This window comes from Seriola lalandi, unplaced genomic scaffold (assembly GCF_002814215.2).
Source record: "Seriola lalandi dorsalis isolate HSWRI2012SDOR001 ecotype SW California unplaced genomic scaffold, Sedor1 jcf7180002053982, whole genome shotgun sequence".
NCBI classification, from domain to species: domain Eukaryota; kingdom Metazoa; phylum Chordata; class Actinopteri; order Carangiformes; family Carangidae; genus Seriola; species Seriola lalandi.
The window spans coordinates 260,771-285,209 of record NW_019524535.1 but is presented as its reverse complement, the minus strand read 5'-3'; the positions used below and the strand labels follow the sequence as shown (position 1 = coordinate 285,209).

Sequence of the window (24,439 nt, the reverse complement as noted above, 5' to 3'; positions counted from 1 at the left end):
GACATTTCACAATTTCTGTGAGTTTAAAAATAAAAAAATCCAAATTACATGCATTCTGTGTGGTCCACGTGCCTTTATTACAGCTCTGTTTTGAAAAGAGCACTTGCTCTGTCGTATTAGATGGAGAGAAAAGATATTGCAATTATGTGGTATTATGAATCAGTCGTGCCATAATGTGCCAAATTACACACTGACCAGCTCCTTGGCCGTCATCACCATCAGCCTTTTACTCACGTTCCAACCACTGAATGAACCACTGGAGTCTTCAATCAAGTCACAAATAGCACAGTTAGAGATTGTGCTTCTCTTGTCTTCATTTTTGTTATGTTTCGTTTTACGTCACTTTAATAAACTATAATTTAATCACTCACACACACTCAAATAATGTATTGAAGGTGTTAAGAGAGGATGTCTTGCTTAGGAAGTAAGACAAACTCAATCATTCTGCTCAAAATCCTTCTTATTTTAAGACTGTACTCTATTTGAGGCTTTTTTGTTGAGAAATGCTGTATAGCTCTATCTGTTCAGGCCCCTAGAAATCATTCAAATGAGACTGTCTGATTAGAGAAAATCACCCACTTCACCCTGTTCAAAAAAACAAAACAAAAAAAAAAGATGTTGGTAAATCAGTGGCCAATTATTAGAGAAACCGGTTTGTAAACAGAAGGTATCCAGTTTGACACCTCAGCCAGCAGGGAGTGAAAGAGCAGTGCATGCCCCTTCCTCATCAGTGTCTTTGAACGCACACAGTGGTTGCATTTGGCAGCTTGCATGTATGAACTGTGTTGGTGTGAACAGGCAGCGCATTGTGCTCTCAGTATTATATGCACTTTAGTATTGCAGTTATGATTGGGTGCAAACCTGGATATGCAAGACCATAGCTGTCAAGGCAAGTCTCAAGTAATCGGGCAGGCTGTGGCATGTGAACCTTCAGCCTCCAGGTTTTTGATCGTTCTCTGCAATGCACACCGGTGTGTCCTCAACATAGTGAGTTACATAGTAGTAAACCAGTAATTCAAAAATGATGAAAACAAACATTGAAGTAACGATCAGCTGCTGAGATAATGGTAAAAGACTGACACTGATAATGCAGAGGATACATCATCTTGTTGCTCTCATCCATGTGCTGTTCATCAAAAGACAAAATGGCAACAATACTGACTACAAAGGGAATATTTATGTTTTTATATCCATCTGTCTGACTCATTCTCATCAACGCGACACCTCAGGAATGCCTTGAGGGAGTTTCTTCAAATTTGACTGAAGCACCAACTTTGACTCAAGGATGAACTGACTTTGGTGGTCAAAGGTCAAAGGTCAAGGTCACTGTGACCACACAAAACATATTTTTCACCATAATTCAAGAATTCATACTCTAATTATGACAAAAGAGATCACAAATGTCTAATACGAAAAAATAATGAAGTGATGATATTTTATATCCAAAAAGGTCAAAGGTCAACTTCACTCTGACATCATAATGTTTTGAAAAACCGCTTTTCTGGCCACAATTTAACACCATAACTCATGAAGAGAAGGGTAGATTGTGACCATAGTTCATCATTGGTCACATAGTGAAACGGTGACACTTGAAGCTGCGGTGATTGTAAAGATCTTCTGTGCTGCTGGGTTGAAGACGTGTGAATTTATAATGTTTACCTTCTTTGCAGTAACATTTTTGAAGCATCTTCTACTGTCCTGCATACAACCTTGTTTTCTATCAGAATCAACTTAATTGGCCAAGCATGTGAAAACATACAAGGAATTTGACTGTTTTTTATTTCTCTCAATGAACTAACACTAATACAGTATGCCCAACAAGAACAACAAAGCTTGACAAAGTCAAGGCACATCTATTTTATTTATATATCTCTATATCACAACTGAAAAAAATACACTTAATACCAATAATCAAAGTCTTCACTACATATGTTGTATGATTCTGGACAGACATGGATGTAAACTTGACTAGTTGGCGGAGGTATACAACTGTGAAGTGGTAATTCTAGTTTTTTATGGCCTTATCTTGATTGTTGTTGTGACAGTATAAATGTACCTTTACTTCATTCTGCAAAACTTGCTGTGTGGGTTCAACACACCTAATGCTCAGTTTTGCTGTGGCTTCAAGGAGGATCACAGAAGTAAAATCAAGCTGTGCTCAAGTGTTACAGAGAGAGTCATTGTCTTGATTCAGCCGGCAGACTGATAACCTGTTTTTGCCGCCACATTTTTCGTGCTTCATTTATTCCCATTTTTAAACTCATTAAGAGAACAGAAAAGAGACTGTGAGGCTTTTCATCTGGAAGATATTTGTCCCTGAATAGCCCAGTTGAGGGTGTTTTGTTTTTGTCTTTTTTTTTACTAATGAAAAGCAACTAAAATAAAGAGTCAAAAAGAAAATTAAAATCATTTCCAAATAATCTAACTTTTGGTCTACCTGACACCCATGAAAACCTTATTATGGTTTAAAAGTCCCTAAAAAATACTTTCTTTACGAATAGCACCGAAATCTAAACTGAAATGTCACACACAGCTCCCTAATTGAATAAACTAAAGTTAGACCATAGATTATGTAACAGGTTGAAAAATAAATGTAAAAGTGAGAAAAAGTTTTTAAAAAGTTAAGACAAGGTGAGGAGGTCAGGGATCAAAAGGCAAGCTTAACCAAGGAAGACATCTCCATAGAAGCCGCCTCCCTCCACCTTCTTGTCTCCAGCCTGGTCAACCAGTTCAGGAAAGTGAGCCCCCACACAGACATTAACTGCATCCCTCACCTCCGCTGGCAGAGACCTCAGTTTCTGCTCGTGCTCCTTCAGGGCCTCCTGATTGAGCTGCAGAGACGTGAGGCCAAAAGTCAGTCAGAGGTTAAAAGCTTTTTTAAAGCTTTAAAGCTTATTTTTTTTATCCGCCAGGTGCTAATCATAATCTTTAGAGAAAGGAATTTCTGTATTCACAAGAGGAAGAATAAAGATAAGTGGCACGGATTGATTCTAGATTTCAGAATATATAATAACATGTAACATGCAATGTGCCTGCATTAAGGAAAGTGGTTCAATACTAAGTCAATGATGTTAAATACATATGGCATTGTTTAGCTCTACTGTTTAAAGCAAATAAATTATCCTCATTTGTTGCTTTGTTTTTTAAAGCCTCACTTGAATTCCTCCCACTGCTTCTCGCAGTATCAAAAACTGTATTTGTAAGCTAATACTATGGTGAGACATAAAAACACCCCATCCATCTGGTGTTCAAGCGTCAACCATCTAACACCTCCTTTCTCAGTACCAACTGCCAGGGTTTCACTAATTCAAAGCAAAGCACTGTCATTAAAAAGTGCGCTGACATCATATACAGCGGTGGGAGCTTGGTTTGTACTTTCTCAATGCCTGAACTGGATGTGTCACACCGCAGCACCGTGTACAATCACTGAATGGACACATGGCCAATGTATTTGAAAAACAGGGATTTGTTGTTGGCATAGTTTGCATTTTAGATGTGTGTATATGTATGTGTGCAGAAGAATTTACATTTTAATCACACTGTGGAAACAAAACTTATTTACACAGTCACTTTATGGGGGAAGACCCACCATTAGAGAGGTTATTAATTTTAATGTCCATTCTCCAATTCTGGGAAAGTGGTCTCAGACTTTTGAACCCAACTGTACATAATATCAATAGATATTGACAGGCTTTGGGACGGATATATATTTACATATGTCTACAATATAAGCATACATACATATCTATATGGGTTAAACATATGTCAATATATGAATGTTTTCCAGTTTCTAATAGGTTTTATATATCATTTTTACATACATGTTTTTATTTTATTATTTCATATATGGAAATTCAATAGATGTATGTATTACATTTGCGTATGGGTGAGGAACCACAGTCTAAATCAAAATCCGGGAAGATAGTTTTAACAACCAAAAAATTCCCTTCTGTGGGAACGCAAATAACAACGTGCTGGAGGAACTTCTACCCCTGGGAAAAGTTCCTGGACATTGGTCCTAGGAAAATTAAAGTTGCTGCAACTTTTGGTGGAAAAAGCGCCTTAAATCTGCTTTTTGACATGAGGAACCAGGGATTAAATTTAGAAGCTGTAGGATAGCTCCAGATGGTAAAAACATGCTGCTCATGATATTCCACTTTCTGATTGTCTGCGGTGCTGAAACTTGCTTATCGGTAAATCTGACACATTTCCCTAAGAATGTGGAAAATGAACTTTTACTTCCCCATTTGAACATACAATAAATTGAGTTCCTGGTTTTTGTTCAAAATGAGCTGTAAGTGACAAGAGTGTGTACCTGATTAGTCAGGGTCTTGATTTCTTCCAGTGTAGCTGCCTGTTTCTTCTTCAGAGCCTCTTGCTGCGGGCTGTGATCTGAGGACTGTAACAATACAACGTGTCACTACTGAAAAACATATTGATCTGTGGTTTAAGTCTGTGTGCATATAGTATCAAGTGAGGGGATAAAGACTGTTTGCATGTCTATAAGCACTTCAGCCGCTCATGTTTCTCCCTGTGAGTGCATATGTGTGTGCATATCCAGAGAGGAACGGACCCACGGGAAGCAACCGGAGCAAGAGAATCAATACAGTTAAGTCACAACAGGTCGGATTTGTCCAGTTCGGTTACACAGCCCTTATTTCAGCTGGCCATCCAGTACTGAGGCTGTGCTGATCAAACAAGTGATTGTTTTATAAATAGTTGTGGTAATTAATTGGTGAATGTTGATTAAGTAGATCAAAGTGAACTGCAACACAACCCTAATGTGTAAGGGGGGGGGGGGTCTGGGTTTTTGTTTTTTCTGCTATCCAAACAGAGCCAACCGGAAAGGAGCAGAGTGAAATAGCCGGGTCTTTAACCCAGATACAACAGGTTTGAATCTTGATGAGCCAACAGAGGAACAGGAGCAGAGCTCAGTGAGTCATCGACCACGCATGGATTAGCCCGCTCCCTGTAAACAGCTTCTGAGTAACGCACAAGCCTGGCCTATGGTCAGGGCCCGCTGCACTTTACTCAGTGGGTAAAAGGTGTCTCTGTGTGTTGGCGTATGTGGGTGTTTTATGGGTGAATGGGTGTGCATTCTCACGTGTGCTTACAGTTCAACAATGTGTGTGTGTGTGTGTGCGTGTGTGTGTGTGTGTGTGTGTGTGTGTGTGTGTGTGTATGTGTGTGCGTGCGTGTGTGTGTGTGTGTGTATCTGTTAGCAACACGTGACTGTATTATATGTGAACATGTGTGCAGATGTATGAAAGGAAAGTACTGTTACATGCCTAAGGTGATTTTTTTTTTTCTTCAAATCTTTAGAGACTTGCTGCCTCTCTGTAACCATAGTTACACTGTTAAATACAATAGGTGTTGAACAGACCAGTAGATCTTAGGTGTCAGCTTTGACAGTAATAAACATGAATATGTTCAAGGTGGTGAGCTTGTTCACTTTCTTACTGAGAGCCAAATGAGAAGTCTGGTACCACTCTCACAGCTGTACGTTAAACATGTTGCTGCAGCTAGCAGCCAGTTACCTTAGCTTGGAGACATTTTGGGAAATATGCTGACAGTAGCTTCATATTCACTGAACAGACATGATGGTGGGAGTGATCTTCAAATCTAACTCTTGGCAAGACTGCAAGAATGCAGTCTTGCCAAGAGTTAGATTTGGAATTGAAGATGACTCTCACTATGTTGTCTGTTCAGTAAATATGAAGCTACTGCCATTGTATTGTATTTTACCTATTCTTTTATTATTCTATTTTATTGTATTTCTATTCTGTTCTTCTATTATTCTTTTTTTTCTTTTTTTAAATATTTTATTGTATCTCATTGTCAGCTTTCTGACTTGATTTGATTTGATTTGTCCTTGATTTGTAATCCATACAAAAATCAAAGTGTAAAAAGATGAGCCCACAAGTTACTGTTTTATGACTATTTCCAAGCAAAGCGCAATGAGTTTTTACTTATTGTCACAAACCCCTTTAAGAAGAAATTAAGAACAATTAATATCTTAATTAACTTTTATAGGTGTTTGTCGACAGATCGTATTACCAGACAGAGCCAGGCAAGCCCTTTCCCCCTGTTTACAGTCTTTATGCTAAGCTAAGCTAACCTGCTGCTGGCTGTAGCTTCCCATTAAGACGTGGGAGTGGTATCGATCCTCTGATCTGACTCTCGGAAAAAAAGCAAATAAGCACAAGTAAAAGAAATGTATTCCTTTAATTGTACACATACATGTACAAAACTTCTTTCAACAAGTTTGATGAAAGAGGTTTATACTTACTGCACCATCTGACTGACTGTTCTCATCCAACATCTCGGTGCTCATGGCCTTTTTAAGCCTAAGAGAAGATAATTAATCATTTTCAATTAGACCTCTTGTACATGGTGTTAAAAATTCATCAAAACAAACCCGGCTAAATGTGCAGTGCCATGTGGCAGATAAGTAAAAGGCTGAGCTGCTCCTCATCATTTGTCTTCTCACATCTCTTTTCATCTTGGACATCAAGCTGTAATTCGGTCGGAGGAATGGCAGTGAATGGAAACACATACAGTAAGTGAAGGCAAGGTCATGCTAAGAACTCACTTTGCTTTCTTTGAGGATGAAGATTTTGAGAGCGTTTTCTTCATTTTATCTTTGGCTTCACTGCAAAATAAGACAGAAACAGAAAGTGAGGACAAAGACAGAAAGTAAGGACTTGATTTGAAATGTAAAAATGAAAAGTTGTCCTATAAACAAGCCTCTTCCTTGAAACAAGAGCTGCAGAGCTGCATGTGTCCGATGTGACCTTTTCTTTACAGTGATAGAAAGGCTTAAATGCAATATCATGGTGTTTGTGTGGACAGGTAGATGTCCAGGGCTGCCTTGGCTCCCCTGCTGCTGTTTAAACACCTGTTGGATAATGGTTGTCCTGAGATAACCATCCGCCAGCTGGGGACTTGGGATAACACACACACACACAGACACACACACACACACACACACACGCGCACACACACGCACACACACGCACACACACACGCACACACACGCACACACACGCACACACACACACCCACACACCATAAGCTAGTCAAGGACATTGGAGGACCCGGACATTGAGGAGAATCATTCACTGTCTGAGGTATTCTCTATGCAAAATGTCAAATTTTTCACCTCAGATGACACACACACACACACACACACACACACACACACACACACACACACACACACACACACACACGGAAAGTGTCACTAAAATCTCAAGGCACAGATTGGACAGACACAGCAAAGCCCTCTCAGTGTGTACAGCATGTCCCAAATGTGTTGTACGTGTGATCACACCTCTCCAGGGTCTTCACTTCACTGGTGTGTCTCTCTGTGGCCATCTCCAACAGTTTGGTCAGTCTCTGTCACAACAGAAGAAGGAAGTGACACAATCACAATCAAGATAAAGACAGATAATGAGACGTGAGTCACTCTAACAGTGTCCCTGCCTTGTGTGATTGATTAAAGTCTTTCTTCCTCAAGCCAAACAAAAGTTCGGCCCCTCTGGTTTTAGGTTTAAGACCTGTGAGCAAGATGCTAACTGTCACCTAACTCCACAGCACTTCTACAGTACGGTCCACACTTTACTGAGGTGGCAACCTTTGAAAAATTACCTGATTGACCCCTCAGTCTCATGCAGATTCAGAGCTCATGCTAAGAGCAGCCCCGAGCACCTAGGTCTGATGCATAATCAATAGAGCATCTACAGCGCTGGCTGCTTGCCTCTAATCCCCGACACACAGCAGAGAGAGGTAAAATCAGGTGCTCCATGAGAGATGTGAATGCATCCTGAACAATGGAGATGAATCTTATTTTAGGAGTGAATCATTAGATATAATAAAGACAGCCAGTGGCAGAGCATGAGGAGAGCACAAGAAAGGAACCAAGTTGGGACAAGGAGCAGATCTTGACTTTTTGATTAGGAAAAAAAAAGATTGAAAATGCATTTGAGAAACAACTTGAGAAAATAACTCTATTGCTACACAGATGAACTATTTCTGTTCAAGATGCCAAATGACTAAAGGACCATCAATTATGACAATTACAAGTAAAAACCCTGCATTCAAAGTTTCAGTTTCATCTGCAAAATGTACTTAAGTATGAAAAATAAGACTAATTATTATACATAATAGCCCCTGTGAGACTGTTATATTATTGCCACTGGATTATTATCAGTGATGTATTAGTTGATCAGCTACAGTTTTATGTCAAATCTCATAATAGTGGAACTGATTTTAATTGCTTTATTTATTATTGGGTTCATTTAACCTACAATAATCCATCATATTTTTTCAAATGATAATATATTTTGCTTGTACTACCGGAGTCAAATAGTTCAGTGAAGTAAAAAGCACAATATTGGCCTTTGTAAAGGAGAGGACGTTGAGAGCAACACTTGGGAGCAGCAGAACAAGCGGGTGACATATTATCACATCATAAAGAAAGACTTGTTGTGTTGTTGTGGCTTAACTTGTACAAAACATGAAATGTAAGTCCAATATTTACTCTCCTTTTATATCTTTTCATCTCCACCAACTCTTTAGCTGAGAAATGCTCCACTGTGTTCACCAGCTATTCGCTAACTTGACCGGTCTGCTGTCTGGTGCTGAGCAGGTAGTGTACAGTTGGCTTTTTAGAGAATCTTCGCTGAAGACAGTCGCCTGCTGCTGCTGCTGGAAACGACGCTGATGAGAGCAGTGAGACTGAGCCAGAACAGCAAATATACAAGCAAGAAAAACCAAAACAATGAGCTGAAAGGCTTTAAAACACCTTGTAGAGTCGAGAGGAACTAAAGGTGGGTGATAATTCTCTGCGGGTTTGTAACTGCCAGTGACTGCTTTCACGTGTACTGATGTGATCAATTGTTATTGTGAAAATATTGATATTAGGGCAGCTTTAAGGCACAGGGTTTGAGGAAATATCCTGAGGTACTTCCAAATAGTGATGCCTTTTTTTTTTGTGAATGGGGGACAAAACTTTTCTCTGAGTGGACTTTGAAAATGAATCTATATTTTGCAAACCTCTGTAGCAAACTGCTCTTTCTTCTTCTTCAGCTGATCGTTCTGCTCCGTCCACAGAGCTTGCAGCTCGACCTGCATTTTCTCTTTCTGCTCCTTCACCTGCTCCGTCTTCACGCTGGAGTCCGAGGTGCCTCCCCCTCCCCTGCAGGGCACAAAACATGACACAATAGGACTAATGCAAGGGGAATAGAATTATTGACTAACAGCCACTACCCCTCCAAGTAGACAAATAATGGTACAACCATGCAGTTACTGGAAATCCTATAGAGTGATGCTCATGCGGCCTTGAATAATACGTTTCATCCTGAAAGCTTTGTGTGGAAGACTAATATCCATATTCATTTAGTTGTTCTCTTCATCCTCTAATATTCTGCTTCAGACAGAAAAACACATTAGCTGAGGAATATTCTCTGTGCTTCCAAATATAATCTCATTAATAACACTGACCAAAACAACAACAACTTCATTAGTGAGTCAATATTAATACGCTGTAGAATTCACTGCTGCTTTAAAGGAAACACAGCAGTTTTTGGTGAATGACTAAACGTAAACAATTGGACAGATGGGTTCCCTTGCTCTGAAATGATAACGTGACAGCGCTCCTCAATCAACACTATCCAAGCCGCTTTTGTCAGGCATGTTTTTCCCCGTCCATATTTCAGCTTGAAACTAATAATAAAACACAAAATGACAACAAATAGGAGAAAAAAAATCCCCTCTCACTCTTTTTTCTTTAGAGAGGTTTTCTTCATCATGGCCTTGAAGGAGTCAGAGTATTTTTGAATCAGGTCCTCTCCTTTTTTCTGATACTTCTTTTCGGTTTCTTTCATCTCTTTCTCCTGGCGCTTGATGACCTTCAGATAGTTCTTGTGCTGTGTCAGTTCCTCAGTAGTCACAGTCGAAGGCTCTGCAGCATAAACACACAGGGGTTTGTTGTGAGAATCCTCTGGCTTGTGTTGGCAGGAGTTGTGCATTCATAATAAATCCCTTCAACACAAAAACACGTCTAAATTGGTCTGTGTTTTACCTTTTTCCTAAAGTGTATTGACAGTAGAGACACTGTGATGAGCACAGCACGTGAAGCATTTCACTGTTACCTTCACTGCACGCCGGCGGCTCAGATGAGTCATTCGATCCTGCAGACTCTGGCGATGTGCTCGCCGGACAGGGCACGACCACAGCAGCAGCAGCAGCAGGCGCTCCTGAAGCCTCCTCTGTGCCTGCTTTATCATCTGAAGCAGGCTCAGGGTCAGTGCTGGAGTCATTTACCGGTTCATCTTTGGTTTCGGGAGCTGCCTCTGACTCTGAGGGCGCTTCTTTTTCAGAGGCAGCCTCCGGGGGCGCTTCTTTTTCAGGGGCAGCCTCCTCCTCAGGGGAAGGAGTGACTTCGGGAAGGGGGTCAGATGTTCCTGCATCTGGTGCTGGATCTTCAGCAGCAGCAGCAGCAGCAGCAGCTGTATCAGGAGTTTGAAGAGGCTCTGCTGCAGGCTGTGGAGTATCTGTTGTGTTCACTGCCTCTTCTTTAGCTTCTTCTGCACTTGTTTCTGGAGCCGACTGGGACGATTGGTCAGTGGCATCAACAGGCGGTGTCGGTTCAGATGCAGCCTTTTCTAAGGGAGGCAGAAATGTTCAGTGATCAAATACAGAGACCTGTTTCAAGAGGGTCATACTAAAGCTGAACTCTGAACTGTGTCCCCTTCACAAGCTTTCTTACCTATGACGGGGGCTTCACTTTCCTTAGCTTTGTCCGTGGGGGTTTCGGCCGCAAGAGGCAACTCGTAGGGGGAAATGTAGTCAGCTGATGACTGCGTGGGCACAAAAAAGGACGGGAACATCACAATCTAACAGGCCTGGTCGTCTTCCAAGAAGTTCATTAGTGCTGTTAAGGTTTTATAGGGGAACTGGGGACATTAGTGATATGTCAATTTTGGTGGATGATGGCTGAGCAGCTTTTCATTACCTCCTTTGGGGTCTTTGTTGTCTTCTCTGTGCCCTTTGTTGGGTTAAATAAGGCATCTGTGAAATCTGAGGGAGAATCAAATACATCAGTGTGCAGCAAGGCATAATTTGCCATTTAAAATTTACCAAACTGAAAAAAAAAAAAAAGCTGTATGCTTCTGGACATCCTATTTAAATCTAGCCAGGATCTTGTCCCTAACTATCACTGACAGCATGAATTCAATTACAGCAGAGGTTGTTTTTTTTCTTCTCTTTCACAAAAAGAGAAAAAGTGAAGAGCCAAGCACCTGCAAAGGCAGCAGGGATGTAGTCCTTGACCTCGATGTAGACAAAGAGAGCAGGCAAAGTGAGCGGCAAGTTGCTCTCACTGCGCAGGCAGATGTGATGGAAGCCTGCAGGGCATAAAACAAACCATTGTGAATGAAAAACAAGGCAGCAGCTCCCCTGATCCAGTGGCTGGCTAAAAGAAGTTAGCAAACACTCCGAGGCCTTGGATGACTCAGTGAAGTTTTAAATTATGTAGATTAGATGAAACATGACGTAAAGTGTTTTTTTTTTTGCTTTTTTTTTTCTCTGACCTGATTGGATGGCATCAAGTGGGATGATCCTGTGTGCCAAGAATTTACCGTTCTCCTCATGGACTACGATTCTTAGAGAGGCCATTTCTGGGAGCAGGATCTATCCAACAACAAATATATTAAGACCAACAGCAGCAGAGCAGGTTGTAATGGCCGAGCTGTCATAAACACATTCACCCTCATATCTGAGCATGTTTAGAGCACCTTCTCAAAAACAAAAGGCTCCTCATTCCACACTGGGTTAATGGCGTTGGGCGTGCTGGACCACTTGGTGCGATATTTCTTTTTGGGGTCTCCCGGCAGCCCGATCACCTCCACCTCCACCCCTGTTTTCACACTCTTGTCAGACAGAAACTGGCCCGAATAGATCTAGAGAGAGATGAATAAGATTTGAGGACATGAATGTGCGAGCTGGTTGAGGTTATGGATGTGTCCTGTTGTGTGGATCCATGCTCAGGACACAGTGGATATAAATAGAGCTCAGGGTTTTCACTCATGCGGAGTCTGCTGAATACCAGGAACTATTTATCAGTCGCAGCAGGAAGCTTGTATTATCACGGACTCTGAATTGAAACTAGAGAGAAAACCAAGTGAACATGGCTGCACACACACACACACACACACACACACACACACACGAACAAACACACACACATACACACACACACACACACACACAAACAAACACAGACTTCCCAAGGCTATTGAGGGTAATTTTATTGCTCAGTTTAGAGGAGCAAAAACAGCTGTCAGCTCTACACATATAGCACAGTTGGTTCATCTGTTTCCCTACAATGCAATAAATGATGCAGCTTTAATGTATAAACAATTTTAACTGCAGATTTAAAGTCATTATTTACACTTTGAATTGTTGCCTTCTTGTATTTATATTCCACAGAACCTGGCAGGCCTACGCCAAACACACTGCATGGGTGGTTAAAGTCGGAGGGGCATGATAATGACAAGGCCGTGAACCTGCCTTTATGGTCAGCGTGCTTGCCACAACCGTGTCAATCCTGTCACAGAAAGGGTCAAACTTCTTGTCGCTGCGGCGCAGGACATCGTGCTTGAGGAGGTAACCCGTTCTGCCGTTGAACTCAAACAGAGCCATGTTCAGCTGCATGGGGAAATCTGGAAATAGACACAAAGCAGACAATTCATGCCTCCCTTCTCTCCGGCACAAGGAGGAGCAGCGAGCATTTAGGATGCACAGGACAGCAGAGGCCTGTGCAGCTCAAAGAGGTGCAACACTGACCCGCTGTGGTGAAAAGCAGAAGCTCAGGTCTTAGAACAGAGCAAATGCATTTCAAGTAAGTCAGAATCAATAAGTGATTAAACAAGAACTGCAAATGGTTACATGCTTTCATGCCCTGCAACACATTTATGACATTTTGAGTGGTTATCATGCGTGCATGCATTGAGTGTCCATTTCTACCCATGGTCTGGTAGTTGAGCGCCACCATCTGGCAGCCTGCATTCCAGAAAGGCTGTGGGCTGTAATTGGATGAGTCCATCCTTGTTCCTTTGGGGTAAATCCTGCTCATCTGCCTCTTATTGTATCTGAGAAAGATGGTTAAAGAAGCACAATGTTACATCTCTGTATTTTGTATGTGAGCCAATATATTCTTATGACAAAATAAAGCCACATATTTATGTTCTCATTTGAACATGTTTGTTTTTGTTTTTTTGTTTTTTGGGGAGCTTAACAATCTGCAGCACTCTTAAAGGATACTCCACAAATTCAACAGCAGTCTTGGAAATCATTGCCTCCCCTTTGGTCTCCACAAAAGACGAGATGACGTAACTCTTGTTTTTCTCTGTGAAGGAAGAAAATAGGAATCAGGAACTTCATAACTCGCTCCAACTTTGATTTGTTTACTTGTGATTTTTTTTTTTTTTTTAAGTGTATGTTGTTAAACCTATTTGTCTGAGTTTGGGTTAAATTTATGTGGCAAAGACGTACTTCTGGCATTGTCAAAAGAGATGAATTTGCTGGGCTGGATGTAGTTGACCAGGGATGACATTGCCTCGTACGCTGTCACTTCTTGTCCAGCTGTGCCCTGTGGGGGATTGACAGGAAGTCAACTGAAGTTTGAACTGTTCTAGCCGGACGCAGATGACATATCTCATCCTACTACCTCATCTGATGTCTTCATTTTCTCCTCATCCTGTTCCTCTGTGTCTTCTTGCTCCTCGTTCTCCTCCACAGCTGCGTTGCCCTCTGGTTAAATATATAAACAAAATGTCAGTAAACCCTAAAAATAACTACACAGGCCTATTTTTAATCTGTAATCTGATTTGGCTCGATGTCTTTCTCGTCCACCTTGGGTCTCCTGGGTGCTGGGTGCTGGGTTTGCTGGATCCTGAGGAGTGCTGTTTGGGACCTGGTTGGGTGCAGCTGTGGTTGTGGTTGTGGTTGTTGTCTGGTCGGTGGTGGCTGCTGTGGTGGTTTTCTTAGTCTGGGCTGGTTTTTCGTGGCTGCCCTTCTTGTTCTTGATGAGGATCTTGCCCATGAGCTCAGATGGGCTGGGGATCTGCTGGCCTGGCTTCAGCTGGATCTCAGACACAAAGAGAAGAAGAAAGAAAAGTATGTGGTCATGGCTGTTGCTACCACTGAGGACACAACAGAATGTCCACATTATTTCTTTTTTATTAGAAATACGCTCCTTTGAATTAAGTAGGAATATCCATCAACACTCATGTTTGCATGGCAGTGTACAAACACACACACAGCTGAGTGGAGGTGAACACACGTTAGCTGTTACAAATGACTATCGGATATATAGTGGCTGGCTGGAGTATGTGAGCCAATAGGATCATGTCTAGCAGAGGTAAGAAAGAGGACAAACATGAAAGTTGAACTTTGTCATTCCTTCATGTTAATGCGGTTACTCTGCAGACCTCAGCTGAGTCACACAGCGTAACATGATAATGCTTTATCTGATTTATCAGACAAAGTGTTCTGTTTAACAAATCCCCATATACAAACTTTATCTAACTCTATTATTTTGACAGTGAGCTGTGTTGCAGCAGTGCACTCACAGGGTATTTGTCCAGCGGCTCTGTTAGCAGGGCATCACCAAATATGGTTTTGCAGTAGTTGGCCATCTTCTCCTGCTGTTTCACCCTGTAACAAAGCAGAGACGCATCTGTTACTTTACACTGTTACTGCCAGAATGACGTCCTTAATATTTTCCATCAATACACCATTTGGTATAATGGCATCGGACCATTATTACCTTATTACATTGTGCTAATAGCATTACATGGCATGAGTTCATGGAAAAGCTCTTACGAGTCGACGTGGTTCTCGAACGAGAGGATAACAGGGTACTGTGAGGTCTTGAAGGCGCTCTCAGCTATGGCCTCAATCACATCCTGTCACACATCACAAAAAGACATGTTGGTTTTAGTTTTTTTTGTTGTTGTTGTTTTTTTGTTTTTTTAAAGGATTCATTCAACAAGACTTTTATATGAATTAGATTAAAAAATAAAAAAAAAAAAAGGTTAAAGCAGCAGAAATCACAAACAAGCAGATAACACAACAGCAACCAGGAGAAAAAAGATGGGTACAAAGAGAATAGAGTCATTGAAAGGATGTGTGGCCGACAGACGGAACCAATCATGACTATTCTCCCAAAAGATGAAGGGAGACAACTATTGCTACTATGCAGAGGACCGGAAGGCAGCTCCAAACCTATCACATCCAGAGGCTGACAGTAAACTGAAGTGAGGTGTTGCGTCCGGGCCCCTGGGACAGTGGTGCTCTGGCTGCCCTTAAAAGGAAGTGTTGAGTGCGAGAGGATGAAGAGGATGACGGGGGTGCTTGCCTGCCCAGGGTGTGTATGTGTGTGTTTGTGTGTTACTGTGTCCTTTTCAGCCTTAACACGCTTTTGCTCTTTAATGTGCACATGGATGTGAATGAAAGGCAAGCAGAGAATATATAGGCGTATCATGTACCCATGATACATTGTGGCACTCTGAGTGTATACAAGATGATGTCATATTGAGACAATGCAAACTGCGCTCACAGAAAATGGCCCAAGACATGTGATAAACAAGAGCACGCACGTATTCTGTGGAAGTGGGAAGAACTTCAACCGGGAATTGTTATGAATCAGCTTAATTTTCTGGGTTGAGTTGTTTTCTACTGCTATTTATACTCCTCATAAGTATATATTTAAGTTAAGCTGTCCCAGAAATATGTAATAACAATCATAGCACATGATTTTAACATGTACCAAAATCAATCAGATATTAAAGTGTAATCAAGCCTCTGCACTAAAACATAAAAGAATAAGTTTGACCACTGTTAATGGAACAGATGGGAAATTAATTGTAAAACAGAACACTAGTAATTTCTTTTCAGAATATTCATTTCACAGTTAAAATAATATTTTATAAATGTTATTGTATATTTCACGTGTAGCTAATCTTCAGTAGAAATTGATTATAAATGGTAACTTGTGTTGTATCTTCCAGATAGGAAATAAAGAGTGGAAATACAACAGGTTAAGGGTTAGACTTAGAGTTTTTGACAATTGCAATGAGAGGAGGTGAAAATAAAGTTTCAAGTGAAAAAATTGAGAGAGTTATTATCAAAAATCTGAAAAGAACTTGGCCTTTTGGTATGCACTTTTCAGACAGTCCCTAACTTCAATTTGTCTACTGCCAAGCTGAGCATGGTCCCAGGTTTGATCATGAAATGAAATAACACAAATATTACTGAAACAGTATTTCAGCAAAAGTTCTATTCCAGTATCATGTTGTTTGTGTGTGCTCAGACTGCATTGTCTGTTCATGTCTGAACAATGTATTTGTATTTGTTTACAGTGTGCAACATCAGGAGGGGTTCAGAAATCATTAGGTAATGTATGAAAGTGATGCAAACTAAACACCTTGAAGAGGATCTCCGTTGTCATGGTGAAGCCGTGGGTAATGATGGGCTCTTCATCTGGAGGTTTGCCCTTCCAGCAGTCCAGCTCCAGACACCGGCAGCCGGACAGCAGACACTGACGGTACATCTCCGGAGAGGACACACCGGAGAACTGACCAGCTGCAGGGCGACAGACAGGAAGTCTCAGAAAAATCTCCCAACATGCCCCAAAAACGATCCTTACAGTTGCATGTCAACGTACGAATAGACTGTGCAGTATCTCTTAGGAATAAGGTACATGGATTTATGGGCTATAATCGAACTGGTGCATGTGACCTGTCAGGTATGTGTTGTGGGAGGACTTGATGAAGTAGTGGGGTATGGGTTGGGTCATTTCCTGACACTTAGCCAGCCTGTCCTGCACCACAACCGATGTCTCCGACCCCATCAGGTAGAACAGAAGACCTTCTGGAGAGATCAGGCCTGAAGATGAACAAGAAGCATTTAAACCAAAAATATAATTATGAAGCTGTGGGAATTGCCGGTCCTCCATATAACAAACTTGTCATCGATGATTCTAACCTCTGTTGGTATTGTTAGAACAGGGTTCATATTTGTCGATCAGAGCCTTGATCTGGTCCTGCCGCAGACGTGGAAAAAGCTCCTCGTTGAGCCGGGAGTCCCTCTGTTTCTCGTTGAGAAACTTGGTGAAATTCTCCTTTGTCATGGTGGGTTTTGTGGAGCTGGAGAACGCAGTAAGACGTGACAGTTACATCAGAGCTTGCACATGGCGTTTCTCATGCCCATCACACACCGCTGCCTCCCACCTGAGCCTGTGCCAGGTAGCTAATGCATGAGTTGGAGGCTCGAACTGGCCAAGCATAAGGCCTGTATAATGAAATTTACATCGGGCGCCTGTGGCTTTGTGCTACCAAATTAGAATACGTATTAAGAATTTTTGAATATTTGAATGCCAGATGAGTAAGTTTAGAGCTACATAATGATGATAGAAAATAGTCATAAAAAATATATATATTTTGTTTTGTTTTTTTGGGGGGGGGTAGAAAAGGTCTCAAAAAGCTAAATGCAAGATAGAAAATAATTATAAGAATAAACTATATGTAAAATAGCCAAACTATAGGTGTGTATCTGAATTAATAACATGATATACAATAAAGGATATAAAATGATAAACTGAGGATTATCCAGTCGTATCAGATGATAATCAGTGAAGTAAAAGAGGTCGACTCACTAAGAAGTGAAGATCTCGTAGATCTCTGGCCGTGGGCAGAGATGCGTCAGAAAGGCCTTGAAGGCAGCCTCAGTGAACACATCAGGCTTCATGGTGTCATGCTGAAATGTGAACACGTGATATCCACATCAGATGATTCTTCCAAAGATTATCAAAACTTATTTATTATCTCAATAATGTGGTCTTATTTCGCAATAATCAGGCAATTGGACTGTTACATTATTGTAAGATATTTCTATGGGAAGTCTGGAGTCACAGCAAACACCAGCACATTAAAGGAAGAGGTGACAGGAAGTGCATTTCCTGTGGACAAAGGTGTAGTTTCTAACCTTTCCTTTAGGGAGGTGCGCTGATGCTAAGGCACTTTCCACCCTCTTCTTATCCGCAGGGAACATCTTGTAAATACTGAGAGAAAACACAGTGAAACATTGAGTGGGAAATATGGAAACATACAAACTAACCACTGCTCGTCATCCTACACCTTCAGAAGGCTGCACTCTGACCTACTTTTTCACCGGGATCTTGCCGTCCTTGTTGGTGTGAAGAGAGATGCGGACGTACCTAAGATTTGCAGAGTTACACATGATGAAATGAAGTGGTGTGTGGTGTACACTCAGCATCTACAAGCTCAAGTGACCGACTGATGTGATGTTCACTTACATTTTATCCAGGAAGACTTGTCTGCATGCATTGTTTCTTGCAGCGTTGTAGGCAATTGCAAGAATGTCATTTGCCCAGTTCTGATGTGCATTTCAAGACAAAAACAATAAGCAATGTTACACTCAGTGTCAACATGAATTGTGCTTGATCTGTCATTAGCTCTGAAAGGATTATAAAGGCTTTTAAATTGACACAAACTTACCACTAGAGGGCATTAACATAATAGCACCTCAGGAAATGAGAGTGGTGCATGTTGCGTTTGAACAAAACACGATTGTGGTTTCATTACAGTTGATTAAATCCGGGTATTGGAGTCATAAAGTCTAATAAAGACTAAAAGGGAGAGAGGGGGCGCTGTAATGGAGGGGGAATCAAAGCCTCATTGTATACTGGCTAATGACCGGTGGCTGTGTGAGAACAATCAGAGGGGATCAGTGACAGAAGGGAAGGATTGTAAACAGCTAGAGGAAGGGCAGAGAGCCAGTAACACACAGACTCAGTGTATACAGTGGTTTATTACCTGTGTCACTTTCTCCTTTGAGGCAAAGAAGTTGTAGTAAGTCAGATTCACTGTGTCCATGCCTGAGACTATGGTCAGGGTTTTGGAGAGATGGTTGCTGTCTGGAAAGTCCAGGTTGAACACGTTGCGAACTTTGGGGTGCTGTTCAGAGCAAAGAAATAAAGAGAATGAAATTATGCAAAAATGTCCCCGCAATGTGTTTCATAACAAAGTAGCTATCAGTGTTTCTCTGTCAATTAGCTATTAAATGTATATATATATATATATATATATATATATAATTTTCATCCTTGGTATACTTAAAAATCACATCTGAAACACTTGTTCTCTACACTGATTGGACACCTGGGAGCTTGTTCAACACAGGCAAATATGCTGACCAGGACATGCAAACATATGCATATCCACACAGACTTGTGTGCACACACAAACACACACACAGAAGTAAGACCAGCATTTTAGGCACCGCTTTCCTATATATGATATTCTACAATCAATCCCCTCTATCTGCTACTTCCAGAAGTGCAGAGCTGACGTCAGCACTGGAACCACTTTCCCAAAACTCCTCAGGGGCCCGAGAGGAGGATGTGCCTCCAACAGCACCCTAACTGGGACGACGCACTGCTCTGGGCTCTCCCTAAGGGAAGCAGATTTCAGATTTCCTCTCAGTGAGGGATGACGATGGTTACATACTCCAACTCTCTGTGGAGGCCAGCGAGGGCTTTCAGCTATTGACTAAAAGAATCAAAACACACACACAAGCTCGCTCACAGAAATCTCAGATCATGACTCAGTGTGTGTTTATGTTTGTCTATGTGAGCATCTGTTTGTTTCTGCAGCAGGGGTAGGTAAGGCAGCCTGAGTGCTTGTGTCCATTGCCATTTTTTTGCAATGCAAACATGCCTCTCATACTAATGGGCAAACTAAAGGCTTGACACTGTATTTGCATGCCTGCAGAGATTCTTACACAACGAACACACCAGCTTGACTTGATTATTAAATCAGATTACATGTTATTACAATAAATACCAATGCTGTACTCACTTTGGGAAGTTTTGCATGTTTTCCTATTCGGGTATCTCTGATGGTGGCAACATCCAGGAACGTTGTTTCCTAGAAACAAGAAGCAGAGAATCATTTCAACATGCAGGCACCTGTCCAAATATGCATTGAGATACAAGTCATCGTTTGGCAAAGTGCAAAAACTATGGGATTTACTTTGTTTGTGTTAAGACTGACCCATCATGCAGGAAAGTGTGGTGATGCTTTTCCATTTAAAATGCACACGAACACTTAATAATCAACGACAGCGTGGCAGTAGCAGCTGACATTTAATGTTGGCTTCACTGGTTTTGTGATGTGAGAACCAGAGGGGGCCTCAGTGACAGAGAGAAAGAGAAAGAGAAATGGAGCAACAAAGAGAAATAGCTCTTTCTCCATCAAGTGCATCACAGTTCAGCTGCAGCAGGATGGTGAGCCCACATCAGCACCAATCAATAATCTCCACAAGCTGATGGGATCGGAAGGTGCAATGCAGCTCTGAGCTATCCCACAGCTTTTAACAGATCCTAATCACAGCACATTACACACACTGTGGTTGCTAATCATTGAAACATGACCACTCCTCACTGGTGTATGTTTTAATCGGTCAGATTGTTGTTTGTCTGATGCATGAAAAGCCTTTTCATCTCTATCACCCGCTGAATGTGAGTCCACATTGCCTGACATTTTTCTTCTACAGACTTTTAATATTGATTACCTTGCTTTGGTTGATCCAGTAGACATAAAAACCTTTCGGATCCATCTTCATGGTGACAGGAACGGTCTTTGTGGAGTCCTTGATGGAGACAAGTGAATTGGTGTCCATACATTTTGGACATTTACTGAGTTTAAACCTCTGGAAAAGAACTGCTTGATGCTGATGTGCTGATGTTAGATGATGTCATTTAAACTGGAGGACTACATTGATTTTCCAAGAAACAAGATTAAAGTTGAACAGTTAGAATTAAACAAAACTTCCTATTGCTCATCAGGCAATGACAATTCTGTTGAAATGAAAATAACATGTAATGACTGTTGATACTCACCAGCTCTGATTTACTTGAAATAACCACTCACCTCTGACCACTTGGTAAATCTGTCGCCTTTGACCAGGTAGTCTTTGACCTCTGGAGGTTCCAGAAAGTATCTTTTCTTATTCATCTTGTCCTTCTAACCCTCTGGCCTTTGTTGCAGTTTAAAGATACGGCTGAAATATATCCACTGTGTGGACTTCCACCATGGTCATAACCGCCTACTATCTCTTGAGTAGACTCTGACTGTACACAGGATGCACCACGAGAAATATGCATTGCAAATTAAGATGAAAAAAAAAAACAAACATGTAACATGACTAAAGGTGGATGTGCTGCTGTCAAACTGCCTGTAGAGCCGGAGCCAGTGTAAGAGAAAAGATTGATATCAAAGGGTTAGTTCATACAGATTACAAAAAGAAAACATACTCACCTCATATCCAGACGGGTAACAGCTTTAATTCTAAATGGAGGTGAAATATTGTCTGTTTATGGTGCTTAAAGAAAACATTTAAATCTGTTTCCAAAAACAGCATCTTTATCAGTCCACAGACATCACTACAAACAGGTTTTACATCTGAACTGCTTCCTAGTGGCAGCCCTTTGTAGTCCACATAAAAAGTGTTGACACTGTGCAGAGTTATAGAGAGACTGTTTCTAGATAGACGTGTTACTGTTTAATTTTTTTCATGTGGTTTTTCAGTTCTGAACTGAAACAAAATTCCCATCAACTCAACAAGACGCTGATAGATGTAGCTGAGAAGATGTTTTATTTGTAGTTCGGGTGAACTGGCCCTTTAACAGGTGACTTTTCTCATTAATTGTCATTGTGAGGGTGTATTTACTCTACTTGATCGTTTCCTTGTTCAGTGTAAATAAACAGCTCCGCTCCACGGACAGTACTGTTGTTTATGAACAGCAAATCACCTGGAATTTATTTAGTTATCAACTTATTATTTTATCAAATGCTGGCACAGACATCTGCCCGTGGTCATAATGAAGAGTCCTTTATTTACACCGACTGCTCTTTCAACAAAAGACTCTCTGTCATTTGTATATCATTCAAATAAATCTTCAGAGCATGCAATATCTAATGCAAATGCTCAGCCAGCCAGGAACCACAGGAGTGACATCTGGTGAACCACCACAAGCTCTGTTTAGTTAAGATGCTGGTGATTTTTATCATAACTTTTTTTTTTTTTATTAAAAAGGTCTAAAACATATATCACCACCATATAGGTATATGTTTGTCTGCTCTACACATGTAGACATCATTTACAGTTAGATAAGAGTCATATTTGCGGCAGCAGGATTGGCTGCAGTGTTGAAAGGATTTGTTGTGCGACAACAAGGTACAACGATCCGCTTTGTAGGGATGTTCCTTCACAGTCCTGTGTAATATTATTTTACTTATTTTAGGACTTTGGATGCTGGAAACATGATCCAGTGTATATTCCATGAATATTTAACATCTACATATAATGTATACTGATTAGAGTCAAGCTGATGTGAGCCAATATTCTTTAGGTAAATGTATGAAGGAGAAATCTACATTTGTGCTTTTGAGTAATTGTATTATTTTTGTTCGTTTTGTGTTAATTAATACAGTGGCAAGAAAAAGTAAGCAAACCCCTATTACAACCCTAATTATCTGGTCGGACCTTCGTCCAAGTTACTATTATGAACAAACACAATCTTTTTTAACTGATGAGGCACAAATCATTGTATTGTTCTTGTCCAAATTGAAAACACTCAAATATTCACAGTGTTGGTTAGAAAAAGTATGCCAACCCTTTGCTAATGACACGAACTGAAGCTAACTGGAGTCAGGAGTTGTCAAACCTGGAGTTCAATCAATGAAACGAAGTGGAGTTGGAGCTACTTTGACTTATAAAAGACACTTAAACATTTTGAGTTTACAATTCAAGCATCTGCTGATGTGAACCACACCTCACAAGAAGAATCACGATCAAGAAATGTTGTTTTGCATAAAGTTGAAAGAGTTACAAAGCCACTTCAGAGAGTTGAGATATTCATCAGTCCACAGTCAGACCATCTGTCTATAAATGGAGACAATTTAGTTCTGTGACTTCTCTCCCTAGAAGTGGTTGCCCAGCTAAGATGACTCCGAAAGCACAACACAGAATGTTCAGTGGGATAAAAATGAACCAGCCTAAAGGAATCACTGGAGCTGGTTAACATCTCTGTTCATGACTGGGCCACACACAATACATGGCGCATAGTATGGTGAAAAAAAGGCCACTGGATACCACCATGAAAACATCATCCCAAAGGTCGAAGCAGGGTGGAGGGAGGGAACACGGTGATCTGGGGCTTTGCTGCCTCTGGGCCCGGACAGCTCGACATCATCAAGGGGAAAATAAATTCACAAGTTTATCAAGGTATCTTCCAGGATAATGTCAGTCTGTCTGTCCACCTGCTGAAGGTCAGGAGAAGTTGAGTGATGCAGCAGGACAATGACATTAGACATCAAAGTAAAGCTACTTCAAACAAAGACAATCCACCTGTCAGAGAGACCCAGACCTTAATCCAATAGAGATGCGGTGAATGACCTGAAGAGAGCTGCTCACACCAGACATCCTGAGAATAATGTCGGAGCCGAAGCAGCTCTATAAAGAAGAAAAGCCCTGTTCAGAATTCCTCCTGAACATTGAGCAGGTCTGATCAGCAGCAACCGGAGGAGCTTGTTGGAGGTTATTGCTGCCAAAGGAGGTTTGACCAGTTATTAAATCCATGGGTTCCCTTACTTTTTCCACGTGCATGTGAATGTTTAATGGATGTGTTCAATCAAGATACAAAAGATTATAATCGTTCAGGTGATGTCAGCTCAGGGACACTGCGTTTGTCTACACTTGTGACTGAGGTGAAGATCAGGTCACATTTGATGACCAGATCAATGCAGGGCTCACATAAGTTTTCTTGCCGCTGTAGCTGTGTGAGTTATGTTTATCGCTAACAGGAGGTCATGGTTTAACCACTTTTAAATTTGACTCATCACTAGTCAAATGTTGCTGCTCTCCTCCTCCACCTGCTTCACCTCTGCAGCCTCCCAAAGGACATGCGCACTGAGAAATCCCGGGCGCTGTCCATTGTGCTGAAATGACAGCGCTGTAAAGTGGACCAGCCAACAGGTAGGATGAGATCAAAAACAGAAAACGAAACAAATACGTGGGGTGTATGCTGTCGGCTGGGGTAAATTAGTCTGGATAAGCATTAGCATAATTCATAACACCCGAGAAAACCCATGAATTGTCGCTTTATTGGCTCATTGCACGTATCCAACACACACGCTTCACACTTGGGTGCGCAGACTGTAATGGTAAACACTTTCCCGCGTCACTTGGGCAAGTGTTCATTCTCCATGTGCGGCGCACAGGAGTCCTGATGTGAAGGCGATGTGTGTGCTTATGTGTGTGTGTGTGTGTGTGTGTGTGTAAGGGGGGG

General features: G+C 41.3%; 1 protein-coding gene across 1 annotated transcript; it reads right to left on the bottom strand.

The window, feature by feature from the left end:
* Window positions 1-1,761: 1,761 nt before the first annotated feature.
* plcb2 (phospholipase C, beta 2) lies at window positions 1,762-21,150 on the bottom strand. Its single transcript, XM_023402714.2, has 32 exons — window positions 21,021-21,150; window positions 20,662-20,739; window positions 19,947-20,015; window positions 18,903-19,043; window positions 18,383-18,462; window positions 18,230-18,283; window positions 18,052-18,127; window positions 17,723-17,823; window positions 17,053-17,213; window positions 16,807-16,953; window positions 16,493-16,650; window positions 14,890-14,972; window positions 14,637-14,721; window positions 13,918-14,146; window positions 13,733-13,815; window positions 13,558-13,654; window positions 13,327-13,411; window positions 13,030-13,154; window positions 12,574-12,725; window positions 11,799-11,963; window positions 11,595-11,694; window positions 11,304-11,408; window positions 11,018-11,082; window positions 10,772-10,862; window positions 10,155-10,667; window positions 9,781-9,964; window positions 9,058-9,199; window positions 7,334-7,398; window positions 6,593-6,652; window positions 6,290-6,347; window positions 4,316-4,399; window positions 1,762-2,831 (listed from the first exon to the last, which is right to left on the bottom strand). The coding sequence occupies exons 1-32, from the start codon at window positions 21,102-21,104 to the stop codon at window positions 2,661-2,663; spliced, it is 3,891 nt and encodes a 1,296-aa protein (XP_023258482.1). The 5' UTR covers window positions 21,105-21,150; the 3' UTR covers window positions 1,762-2,660.
* Window positions 21,151-24,439: the final 3,289 nt, after the last annotated feature.

Coding starts and splice junctions, on each gene's coding strand:
- plcb2 (XM_023402714.2), bottom strand. CDS start 21,104: ATGAATAAGAAAAGATACTTTCTGGAACCTCCAGAGGTCAAAGACTAC. Junction 14,722..14,889: donor TTCGAGAACCACGTCGACTC/GTAAGAGCTTTT, acceptor GCTTTGTTACAG/GGTGAAACAGCAGGAGAAGA. Junction 13,816..13,917: donor CAGCACCCAGGAGACCCAAG/GTGGACGAGAAA, acceptor ATATTTAACCAG/AGGGCAACGCAGCTGTGGAG.